Raw genomic sequence first — 12,694 nt, forward strand, 5'->3', positions numbered from 1 at the left:
CAGGATTACCATACAGTACTGATTACTGCTACAACACCCTGGCCAAGGACTTTCAGGATTACCATACAGTACTGATTACTGCTACAACACCCTGGCCAAGGAGTATCAGGATTACCATACAGTACTGATTACTGGTACAACACCCTGGCCAAGGAGTATCAGGATTACCATACAGTACTGATTACTGCTACAATACCCTGGCCAAGGAGTATCAGGATTACCATGCAGTGCTGATTACTGGTACAACACCCTGGCCAAGGAGTATCAGGATTACCATACAGTACTGATTACTGCTACAATACCCTGGCCAAGGAGTATCAGGATTACCATACAGATGAGGGTTGGCTTTTTCACCAGAAATATCGCCCTCCAGGTTCCCTTGGAGAGTTCATCAATGAGCTTGACGCCCTGATAAGTTCCTTTCCTGAGGATGGCTCACCTCTCACAGTTCTGGGTGACTTTAACCTCCCCACGTCTACCTTTGACTCATTCCTCTCTGCCTCCTTCTTTCCACTCCTCTCCTCTTTTGACCTCACCCTCTCACCTTCCCCCCCTACTCACAAGGCAGGCAATACGCTTGACCTCATCTTTACTAGATGCTGTTCTTCCACTAATCTCATTGCAACTCCCCTCCAAGTCTCCGACCACTACCTTGTATCCTTTTCCCTCTCGCTCTCATCCAACACTTCCCACACTGCCCCTACTCGGATGGTATCGCGCCGTCCCAACCTTCGCTCTCTCTCCCCCGCTACTCTCTCCTCTTCCATCCTATCATCTCTTCCCTCTGCTCAAACCTTCTCCAACCTATCTCCTGATTCTGCCTCCTCAACCCTCCTCTCCTCCCTTTCTGCATCCTTTGACTCTCTATGTCCCCTATCCTCCAGGCCGGCTCGGTCCTCCCCTCCTGCTCCGTGGCTCGACGACTCATTGCGAGCTCACAGAACAGGGCTCCGGGCAGCCGAGCGGAAATGGAGGAAAACTCGCCTCCCTGCGGACCTGGCATCCTTTCACTCCCTCCTCTCTACATTCTCCTCTTCTGTCTCTGCTGCTAAAGCCAATTTCTACCACTCTAAATTCCAAGCATCTGCCTCTAACCCTAGGAAGCTCTTTGCCACCTTCTCCTCCCTCCTGAATCCTCCTCCCCCTCCTCCCCCCTCCTCCCTCTCTGCTGATGACTTCGTCAACCATTTTGAAAAGAAGGTCGACGACATCCGATCCTCGTTTGCTAAGTCAAACGACACAGCTGGTTCTGCTCACACTGCCCTACCCTGTGCTTTGACCTCTTTCTCCCCTCTCTCTCCAGATGAAATCTCGCGTCTTGTGACGGCCGGCCGCCCAACAACCTGCCCGCTTGACCCTATCCCCTCCTCTCTTCTCCAGACCATTTCCGGAGACCTTCTCCCTTACCTCACCTCGCTCATCAACTCATCCTTGACCGCTGGCTACGTCCCTTCCGTCTTCAAGAGAGCGAGAGTTGCACCCCTTCTGAAAAAACCTACACTCGATCCCTCCGATGTCAACAACTACAGACCAGTATCCCTTCTTTCTTTTCTCTCCAAAACTCTTGAACGTGCCGTCCTTGGCCAGCTCTCCTGCTATCTCTCTCAGAATGACCTTCTTGATCCAAATCAGTCAGGTTTCAAGACTAGTCATTCAACTGAGACTGCTCTTCTCTGTGTCACGGAGGCGCTCCGCACTGCTAAAGCTAACTCTCTCTCCTCTGCTCTCATCCTTCTAGACCTATCGGCTGCCTTTGATACTGTGAACCATCAGATCCTCCTCTCCACCCTCTCCGAGCTGGGCATCTCCGGCGCGGCCCACGCTTGGATTGCGTCCTACCTGACAGGTCGCTCCTACCAGGTGGCGTGGCGAGAATCTGTCTCCGCACCACGTGCTCTCACCACTGGTGTCCCCCAGGGCTCTGTTCTAGGCCCTCTCCTATTCTCGCTATACACCAAGTCACCTGGCTCTGTCATATCCTCACATGGTCTCTCCTATCATTGCTATGCAGACGACACACAATTAATCTTCTCCTTTCCCCCCTCTGATAACCAGGTGGTGAATCGCATCTCTGCATGTCTGGCAGACATATCAGTGTGGATGACGGATCACCACCTCAAGCTGAACCTCGGCAAGACGGAGCTGCTCTTCCTCCCGGGGAAGGACTGCCCGTTCCATGATCTCGCCATCACGGTTGACAACTCCATTGTGTCCTCCTCCCAGAGTGCTAAGAACCTTGGCGTGATCCTGGACAACACCCTGTCGTTCTCAACTAACATCAAGGCGGTGACCCGTTCCTGTAGGTTCATGCTCTACAACATTCGCAGAGTACGACCCTGCCTCACGCAGGAAGCGGCGCAGGTCCTAATCCAGGCACTTGTCATCTCCCGTCTGGATTACTGCAACTCGCTGTTGGCTGGGCTCCCTGCCTGTGCCATTAAACCCCTACAACTCATCCAGAACGCCGCAGCCCGTCTGGTGTTCAACTTTCCCAAGTTCTCTCACGTCACCTCGCTCCTCCGCTCTCTCCACTGGCTTCCAGTTGAAGCTCGCATCCGCTACAAGACCATGGTGCTTGCCTACGGAGCTGTGAGGGGAACGGCACCTCCGTACCTTCAGGCTCTGATCAGGCCCTACACCCAAACAAGGGCACTGCGTTCATCCACCTCTGGCCTGCTCGCCTCCCTACCTCTGAGGAAGTACAGTTCCCGCTCAGCCCAGTCAAAACTGTTCGCTGCTCTGGCACCCCAATGGTGGAACAAACTCCCTCACGACGCCAGGTCAGCGGAGTCAATCACCACCTTCCGGAGACACCTGAAACCCCACCTCTTTAAGGAATACCTAGGATAGGATAAAGTAATCCTTCTAACCCCCCCCCCCCCTTAAAAGAGTTAGATGCACTATTGTAAAGTGGTTGTTCCACTGGATATCATAAGGTGAATGCACCAATTTGTAAGTCGCTCTGGATAAGAGCGTCTGCTAAATGACTTAAATGTAATGTAAATGTAAATAGAAAGGGAGAGGGGAAAGGGGATACCTAGACAGTTATAAAACTAAACGCCTTCAACTGAAATGTGTCTTCCCCATTTAACCCAACGCCACTGAGTCAGAGAGGTGCAGGGGGCTGCCTTAATCAACATCCACGTCTTTGGCGCCCGGGGAACAGAGCTTTACTGATGTGTGTAGTCTAGTGTAGTGTAGTGTAGTGTGTATTGTGTGTATGTGTGTGTGTGTGTGTGGGGGGGGGGGGGGGGGGGTGTAGTGTGTGTGTGTGTGTGTGTGTGTGTGTGTGTGTGTGTGTGTGTGTGTGTGTGTGTGTGTGTGTGTGTGTGTGTGTGTGTGTGTGTGTGTGTGTGTGTGTGTGTGTGTGTGTGTGTGTGTGTGTGTGTGTGTGTATCATAAATAAGTGTCTGATGAAGTGTGTTCGACTTGTCACGATGTAGGCCTCTACATCAAAACATTGCAAAGTAATCACTCTACTTCTTATTGAGAAAGAAAACAAACATATTGTGGCAGCAAATGAAACGAAGCACTCTGATGGCCAGAAAGATTTGTCTCATGGTATCAACTGGACAGACTATTTGGGGATTCATCATGTGTATTTCTGTTCAACCTATATGAGAATATCACTCACTACATGAGAATACAATGACTAGTTTGAGAAAACAGGCAGTAACATGGATGAAATCCTACACGTATCTGTGGGATGGTAGCTGGCTTAATGTATGTGCTTTGGATTATGGAGAGAGGGAGTGTAGTGTAGGTGAAAATATGTAATCTCCTGTCCATAAATGATGCTATATGTAGAGCACATTGCAGCATGTTTCTCCGTTTTCTATTTGTGAACATGCACTTGTGGTAGCGAGCCCAAAATAGAAACCGGAATCACAGACAGACGCTCAAGCTCAAGCACACATACCCCTCTGCTCACCTAGCTCTCTGCGACACTCTGTTTTCGTTCACCACTGTTGATACAGTATCTGTTTCACCCTCTCAAACTCTCTTACTTTCTCACAGATTTCCAGGGTTGTAATCATATCACACTTTCAAAAACCTCTTCATATCAAAAACCTCCTCATATCAAAAACCTCCTCATTTCAAAAACACATCCTTTATTTAACCAGTAATACACGAGGCCTGTCAAAAGTAAAAATAGCGAAAACAAAGAAGATCCTAAACATAGTTTTTCTTTCTTTTCCCAACCCCTCCTCTGCAGGTTTTCCTGAGCACCCTCTGTCTGTGAGTGTGTGTCTGAGTGTGTGTGTGTCTTAGTGTGTGTGTTATGGCCTCTGGGACGGACGACTCATACAGTAAGATGCTAATGCTAGGGGCCATCGCCGCGGCGTCAGCCTTCGTGGTCACAATCTTCATCGTGGTGGTCTGTGTGGGCTGCCAGAGGTGAGAGGTCACTGCCAACACATTTGACACATTTCACAGATTTTTCTCTCTCTCACTCACTCGCTCTCTTTCTCTCTCTCTCTCACTCGCTCTCTTTCTCTCTCTCTCACTCTCTCTCTTTCTCTCTCTCTCTCGCTCTCTCTCTCTCACTCGCTCTCTCACTCGCTCTCTTTCTCGCTCTCTCTCTCTCACTCACTCTCTTTCTCGCTCTCTCTCTCTCTGTCTCTGTCTCTGTCTCTCTCTCTCTCTCACTCTCTTTCTCGCTCTCTCTCTCTCACTTTCTCCAAATCACTTTTCCTCTCTCTCTTATCCCACTCTCTACCTCTTCCTAATCTCCTCTTTTATTTATCTCTCCCCCTCTCCCATCTCACAATGTCTGTCCCTCCTCCCTCCCTTTCCTCATTCTCACCCATCCCACCCTCTGTGCATCCAGAGAAGAGAATGTGTGATGAATGTTAATGGCTTGTATTGTCAGATCAGATGAAATGCTCTTCCTAGGACAGTGGAGAGGGCAGGGCACATCCACAGTCTAGGGAACAGGGCTCCCTCTCGCTAGACAAAAGCAATGGAACACAGTACGGTGTGGTTCTTACAGAACCTTCAGGGACTAATGAGACTCAACCCTCAGTGGCTTTGTTGCCAGGAGATATGCACTGTGACCAGACATAGAGACGTACTGTAGCTCAATGTTAAACTTAACGTTAAGGAATCTGTAAATGTAACCAATAAAATAAATATGTTGATGTTGCCACAAACTGTCTGGAAAAAAGGCTCCTCTTTACTCTTTTTAGTTTGGTAAACCATTTATTTTTCTTGTGCCGAACTCCTGCCTCCAATGTGTTGTTATAGTGTGACAGTCCTGTGGGAGGTGGAGGCTTAGACACCTGCCCATGGTTCCCCAGGGGTAGACAGAGCTGAGAGGTGTCTAGAGAGGGGTGATGTGTCGTGGGCTGAAGAGAGAGACCCCTGAGTCCCTGGGGCATCTCAATGGTACTAAGTGGACTCTGCACGTGTGTACTGTAGGTGCACATGTGCATCTCCTCTCCTTCATCTTCGCTGAACTGAAATCAACAGTCCCCCATGGTTACAGAACGTTCCCAGAGCACCTATAGTGACGTGTGGAAATGTGCTCAACCATGAAGGAATGTTTACTTCTCAGTTCTGAGTGAAACTCAGCAGATACAGGGTTAATAATAACATAGTAGTAATCACTGTTACTTCGTGTCCCAAGGAAAAACAAGACCAAACATCCTGCGTCCAATGGAGAGAAGGGCACCTCAGTAGAAATGGTGAGTTATCTTCACTTCCCCCTTCTCTTTTCCTCCCCCCTTCTAAGTCCTCATTTCATTTTATGTTTTTTGTTGTGTGTTTCAGACCTACTACAATCCCTTTACCGTAATTTGTTATCGACCCTCTCAATAAATTGCATTCCTACTTCCTGTCACATGACTTTGAGTGCTCACTCCACCACCCTGCATCAAAGTTTAAATACTTTTCACCCTCATTTTTAGCAGAAGGTGGGAACCAAACAACAGGCATTTCAAACACATCTAGAACCACCCTGTAGATGTACAGTACATCCAGCTGACCAGTCTCTATGTACCTATCTATGTTTCTATCTCCCCCCCCTCTCTCTCTGTCTCTCTCTGTTTCTTTCTCTCGCTGTCTCTCTCGCTGTCTCTCTCTCTCTCTCTCTCTCTCTCTCTCTCTCTCTCTCTCTCTCTCTCTCTCTCTCTCTCTCTCTCTCTCTCTCTCTCTCTCTCTCTCTCTCTCTCTCTCTCTCTCTCTCTCTCTCTCTCTGCAGGGTGCTCTCCGTCAGCCCAAGAACAGTTCCATGAGTAAATCTGACACCAGGTTGCATGAGATCAACCGCACGCCCTGCAACGGCAACAGTAAGTAACAATACTAACAATCAACTGCCAATAATGTGAAAACTGGTGGTACATAGCAGAGATGGAAACTATGTAACAATGACCCGATAATAAAGGTCCCCCTCCTTCTCACTCGCTCTAGGTGGGGGTAAGAACCGTCCAGCCAGTATGGACCTGCTCCTCCTCCACAGCCGTCGCTCCACGTCTGACCTCCGCCCACCCCTGGTCCGCCAACTCCCCCAGATCCCCAACAGACCAGTGGGGAAGGGAGACCCCGAGGGGGGAGACATTCGGGGGGGCGGGGGAGACGGGGTCAGAGACCACACCTACACTGAGGTGGGAATCCGGAACTCACCCGTCCGTTGCCTTGATGATGGGCTGTATGAGGTTGTAGGGGTTCGAGAGGCAGACACGGTGCCCCCCGCTCCCCCTCCCACGTCGGCCAACACCCCGGCAACACTAAGGGCCTCACAGAGCCCCAATGGGACCCGCACCAACGTGGTCCGAAACGGGAATGGAAACGGGAATGTGCGTATTTATGCTATGAAAGCTACCCAATAGAAGTGTTGACATCAAGTCATCATCGGAGACACTTGACATTGTGAACACCTGTCTGTAAAAATGACTGTTATTTTTGTTATTTCGCTTTTCTTTGGTTGGTCCAACGGAATAACAAGGACCTTTCACTTCTGTGTGTTTGTGTGTGTATCTATGTGTATCTGACAGGGGAAGGGCAGAGGGAACGGCAGAGGGGGTGTTAATGGCTGTAGCACTCTTGGTAGAGGAGGAGGGAAGGGGCCCAATGGTGCTAACGGTGTTAACGGATCTAGCGGCTCGCTCTTGTCCTCCCTTCCCTCCCTGGCCATTCAGGACCCAGTAACGGCAGAGTACGCCTCCATCCGGAAGGTCAAGAAGGTAAACAGTGTTTTTACAACTGCTTTCCAATCGAGCTCTGGAACATTATATGAATTTGATATGAATTTGTACTCATTTCTAATTAAATGAAATGTATTAAGGTGAACAAGGCAACGAAGAACGAGATAGGGAACACAGAGTCAGATGATCAATCAAGTGTCCAATCAAGTGTGGGAGAGTCACCCTCTGCCCCGCCCCTTCTGCTGCCCCGCAGCCAGGAGTTTCCACGGAAACAGCTGGAGCCATTCCACCTGCACGTCTTCCCGAAGGTACTTCCCCAGTAGGGCACTTATGGACAGAGATTCTGTATATATGGTGTAATTCTTCACCAGCTTGTGCAGATAGGGGCAGGTAGCCTAGTGGTTAGAGCGTTGGACTAGTAACCAAAAGGTTGCAAGAGCAAATCCCCGAGCTGACAAGGTAAAAATCTGTCGTTCTGCCCCTGAACAAGGCAGTTAACCCACTGTTCCAAGGCCGACATTGAAAATAAGAATTTGTTCTTAACTGACTTGCCTAGTTAAATAAAGGTTTTAAAAAATGCTGAATGGCAGCAATATTAACCTGTCAGTTGTACCATTTATCCACCAGAGGGAACTATGTCCTACAGATTGTTCTTCTTTCTACTCATTATCCAGTGGGTGAGCTCAGAGGGTATAATGTTTACTGTTCATTTTTGATTGTTTATTTCACTTGTGTTTATTATTTATTTCCCTTGCTTTGGCAATATAAACATACAGTATGTTTCCCATGCCAATAAAGCCCCTTGAATTGAGTTGAATTGAGTAGATCTCTAACGCTCCAAGTTGAAGTTTCCCCTAACCACAACTCTAGCATCAGATCACCCTAATCCCAATACTAATCTTAACCATTGGGAGGAAACATGTGAAACTGGCCTTAGATCAGTGTGTAAGGAGCAGTTCCGGCCTGATCTTGATCACTATTTCCAGCCACATGAGCACAGCCTGGAATGGCCTTACAGTATCTGTCAACATTACTAAAAGTCAGATCCTCACAGATTATGTCTAAAGGGATGACAAACTCTCAATTTTTCATTCTTTAGACTATTCTTTGTTAGACTATGTCCCACAGACATGATTCAATCTCATTGTTAAGTGTGCCCCGGGCTTGATATCATTTTCTAACCAGATAAGCCTGTTGGAAATAGTGTTTATAAACAGTCAAGGCCAATTTGGGGGCTGCACTGAAGGAGGGAAATGGAGGGACAATGATTGGATAAAGATCAAACTTTCTTGGCAGTCCTACCTGCTTTTACTTACTGTGTGTCTGTCTGTCTGTCTGTGTGTGTGTGTGTGTGTGTGTGTGTGTGTGTGTGTGTGTGTGTGTGTGTGTGTGTGTGTGTGTGTGCGTGCGTGCGTGCGTGCGTGCGTGCGTGCGTGCGTGCGTGCGTGCGTGCGTGCGTGCGTGCGTGCGTGCGTGCGTGCGTGCGTGAATGAACAGGGTGAATGTAATTTGCTCCGTCACACGTTTGGATAGATTGATGTTATTTTAGCGGTGGGTCTGTGATATTGTATATGATCTACTTATTGTCCCCCATGACAAAAGCAGGGGAGGGGACTGTGGATCTGTGTCCATCCATCCATTAGTTTGTACGTTAGTCACACGCGATATCTCAGACAGCACTGGACGAATTATGACGAACCTTGGGTGAATGATGCGTCTTGCCATAGAGAGCCGGCATTTGAAGAATAAAATCTATATAATCTATATTTTGATTTGTTTAGTATATATTTAGATTTGTTTTTCTGGTTACTACATGATTCCATATGTGTTATTTCATAGTTTTGATGTCTTCGCTATTATTCTACATTGTAGAAAATAGTAAAAAATAAAGAAAAACCCTTGAATGAGTAGCTGTGTCCAAACTTTTGACAGTACTGTATACGTATATATATATAAATACAACTGTGTGTGCATATTATGTGTCGTCTCACCCTCTCTAGTGTGTCCTTGAGAGAGAACTTGTTTTTGTCTATTTAGTGTGTGTGTTTTGGAGAAAGCCAGTGAGCGTGCTCTCTTGTTTGTAGTCATGTTGATGCCTATGTACTCTGTGTGGATGTGCTCCATAGCGTGTGTGTTTGTGAGTGTGTGTGTGTGTGTGTGTGTGTGTGTGTGTGTGTGTGTGTGTGTGTGTGTGTGTGTGTGTGTGTGTGTGTGTGTGTGTGTGTGTGTGTGTGTGTGTGTGTGTGTGTGTGTGTGTGTGTGTGTGTGTGTGTGTGAGCCTGCGTCCCCGCCCTTCTCCTGCTCTGTGGAGGACGTGTTGTGTGAGTGGCTAGTGAAGCTGAGGGGCCGATTAAGCAAGAGCCTGGCTGGCTGCCAAGTCGTGTGTATTCTTGTGTGTGCAATCGTTTTTTAGAATATAAATTAAACCTGTAACTATGAGATTGTATTAACAAGCACAATGAACAAACTTCTCAGGAACTTTAATGAACTTTAATTGCGTTTACTAATGTTGCTCATAAAAACATTAATAAATCACTGAAACCATAAATGGTGGATATTTCAAGTTTAATATAAGTCACAGTTCTTTCAGCTAAATAAAGATTGACGTTTTTTATCACTTGAGGTGGAGAAAGATCTGACTAATCGACCAAGAGAAAATCTAATTTGATGGCAGCATCTGATTGTGGTTATGATTGCTGTCTGATTTCTGGACAGCTGTGAGCTGTGTGGGCTGTCTTCTGAGACGCACACACACACACAGACACATACACACACAGACACACACACACACACACACACACACACAGACACATACACACACACATACACGTGGGCAGGATCTTTGATCTGGGGGCCATGTGTACAGTATATGAAACACAAATGATTCATTAACCATCTCAATTTCCTTCAAAACATTTTGCTCTCTCTCTATCGCCAGTATTCTTTTGTTGTGATCAGTTATATTTATATGAAAAATGCCAACTAGAAGGACAAGAGACACAGTAATATGGTGGAGGGGAGACTAAACCAGTTGCATACAGATTGTATGCTGTAAATGGGGAGACATTTGCTAGTACTCTAAATGTCCACTTACAAATGTGTGAACAGAGATGATTTGATCCATATGCACAATCCAAACCATTTCAACAACCATTCCTCTTTACAAACACAGTCCCTCACCGTTGTTCTATAAGACCAGTGGTGGGACGGATGTGTGTAGATAGTCACACGAGAGCCACCTATTTGTGGACTGATACACACAAACACAAACGCACACACAAACACTCCTCCCACTCTTTGCTGTTCAGTGTGGACTGTGTTTACCTGTCCGACAAGCGTACCACTTCCTACTCCCACAAGCCTCTGGATAAACATTTACAAGAGAACACACACACTGAGTGTTTGTTTTACATGGGCATCCTGTGTCGACTGTCTATGTATCTGCAGGCCGGACCTAAAGCTGAGGTTACCTACCAGAGATAATCTACTGTGTGTGTGTTATTATGTTTGCCTGCGTGTGTGTGTATGCCAAACAGTTGTTTCATTGAGTTATTTTGCTGGAATTTATACCGGATGTTGTTAATTACAAGGCCTATACTCAACTATAAAGGAGCTGGTCAAAGCCATAACCGATTTGGGCCCTGAGTATGAGTGCTGGTCTAGGATCAGGTCCATATAATCAACTGATCCTAGATTAGCACTCCTACCATTGAGGCTCTAATAGTGAATATGGGCCTTGGCGACCAGGCTGCCAGCTGAGCCCTCACCTCTCTTCTCTGTGTGTCCACCAGGAGACGGTGTTCATGGGGAACGGGGAACAGTACATCTGGAAGCCCCCAGAGGATGATGACATCATCACCCTGCACCGAGCGCCTGCACCCCCGGGGGAGAACGGACAGGGATACATACCTACAGCCATGGAGGTGATGGATGTGACTTTGTGTGTGGGTGTGTGGAGGTGGACAAGGTATTTGTGTCAGGGCGGGATTTGTGTGTGTGCATTGCTTAGGTATATATGGTTTGTGTACAGTAAATATGTGTTAGCTTCAGACCTGGGTTCAAATAATTTTTCAGGTATTTCAATTACTTTTCAAAATACATTTCAAAACATGTATTCAGATAACCTTTCTTTGAAAAAAAGTAGTTGAATATTGGAATGTATTTGGAAATACACTTGGAAGGTATTTGAAAATACTCAAATACACTGAGTCAAATAATCTCCCATGCATTTCAATCAATAAATCTTTGTGTATGTAGCACGTCTACAGAGGATGCATTTCAAAGTGCTGAAAGAAATAAAAGAATAGAAGGCAAACACACGTTTTCTATACAAATAACAAATGAAGATAGACAAGAATACAATAAAGAGACAAATGTATTCTATTTATATAGAATGAGATGAAATAAATAAATAGTTGTGTTTGTTGTACGTAGCTTATGCCTACCCATACCATAACCCCACCACCACCATGGGGCACTCTGTTCACAATGTTGACCTCAGCAAATCGCTCGCCCACATGACACCATACATGTGGTCTGCGGTTGTGAGGCCGGTTGGACGTACTGCCAAATTCTCTAAAACGACGTTGGAGGCGGCTTATGGTGGAGAAATTAACATTAAGTTCTTTGGCAACAGCTCTGGTGGACGTTCCTGCAGTCAGCATGCCGATTGCACGCTCCCTCAAAACTTGAGACATCTGTGGCATTGTGTTGTGTGACAAAACTGCACATTTTAGAGGGGCCTTTTATTGTCCCCAGTACAAGGTGCACATGTGTAATGATCATGCTGTTTAATCAGCTTCTTGATATGCCACACCTGTCAGGTAGATTATCTTGGCAAAGTAGAAATGCACACTAACAGGGATGTAAACAAATTTGTGCAAAACAATTGAGAGAAATATGCTTGTTGTGCATGTAGAACATTTCTGGGATCTTTTATTTCAGCTCATGAAACATTGGACCAACACTTTACATGTTGCGTTTATATTTTTGTTCAGTGTAAAAGCATGGCTAAAAATATCTATCTTAAGGTCTTTCTTAAAAATGTCTACAGTTTCTGAGGCCCTCAGATTCTCTGGCAGGCTATTCCAAAAGCCAAGACGATAGTGACTGACCAAATGTTTTGGTTTTGACCTTTAGAACCACTAAAAGACCAGAGGGACACACACATACAAGGTCTGAGAGAATGACCGGGCAAATATACTCAAATACACAGAAAACATGTATTTAAATAACAAATACTCAAATACACATGTATTTGAACCCAGGTCTGGTTAGCTTTATGTGTGAATTGTGACATAGGGGGTCATGTTTACTAAGAGAGCTCCTCTTTGATTGGCCGTGCCGTCATAACACAGACAACCTTTGACGTCCATGTCTTCCTGAGTCAAACTGGGTCAGGGGCCTGGTCTGTGGTTAAACTGCAGGGTCGGGTTACAGCCATGTGGAACCCCAATATGGTGGTCGACCCATAACCCATAACCTCTACACCCTGACCCTTAGCTCTAACATATCAGTCAAACTATAGGACCAAGTGACACCCCATTACT

At 46.5% G+C, this 12,694-nt stretch overlaps 1 protein-coding gene across 1 annotated transcript in view; it reads left to right on the forward strand.

Annotated features, from left to right (window-relative positions):
- LOC139542907 (uncharacterized) overlaps positions 1–12,694 on the forward strand; it is a 93,978-nt gene that overhangs the window by 65,231 nt on the left and 16,053 nt on the right. The window contains exons 2-8 of the mRNA XM_071348878.1: positions 4,217–4,398; positions 5,630–5,687; positions 6,203–6,290; positions 6,412–6,797; positions 6,996–7,184; positions 7,286–7,453; positions 10,937–11,068. Coding sequence (XP_071204979.1) covers positions 4,283–4,398; positions 5,630–5,687; positions 6,203–6,290; positions 6,412–6,797; positions 6,996–7,184; positions 7,286–7,453; positions 10,937–11,068 — 1,137 coding nt within the window. The 5' untranslated portion in view covers positions 4,217–4,282. The remainder of the gene's footprint in view (positions 1–4,216; positions 4,399–5,629; positions 5,688–6,202; positions 6,291–6,411; positions 6,798–6,995; positions 7,185–7,285; positions 7,454–10,936; positions 11,069–12,694) is intronic.

The sequence above is a fragment of the Salvelinus alpinus genome, chromosome 17 (assembly GCF_045679555.1).
Source record: "Salvelinus alpinus chromosome 17, SLU_Salpinus.1, whole genome shotgun sequence".
NCBI lineage: Eukaryota > Metazoa > Chordata > Actinopteri > Salmoniformes > Salmonidae > Salvelinus > Salvelinus alpinus.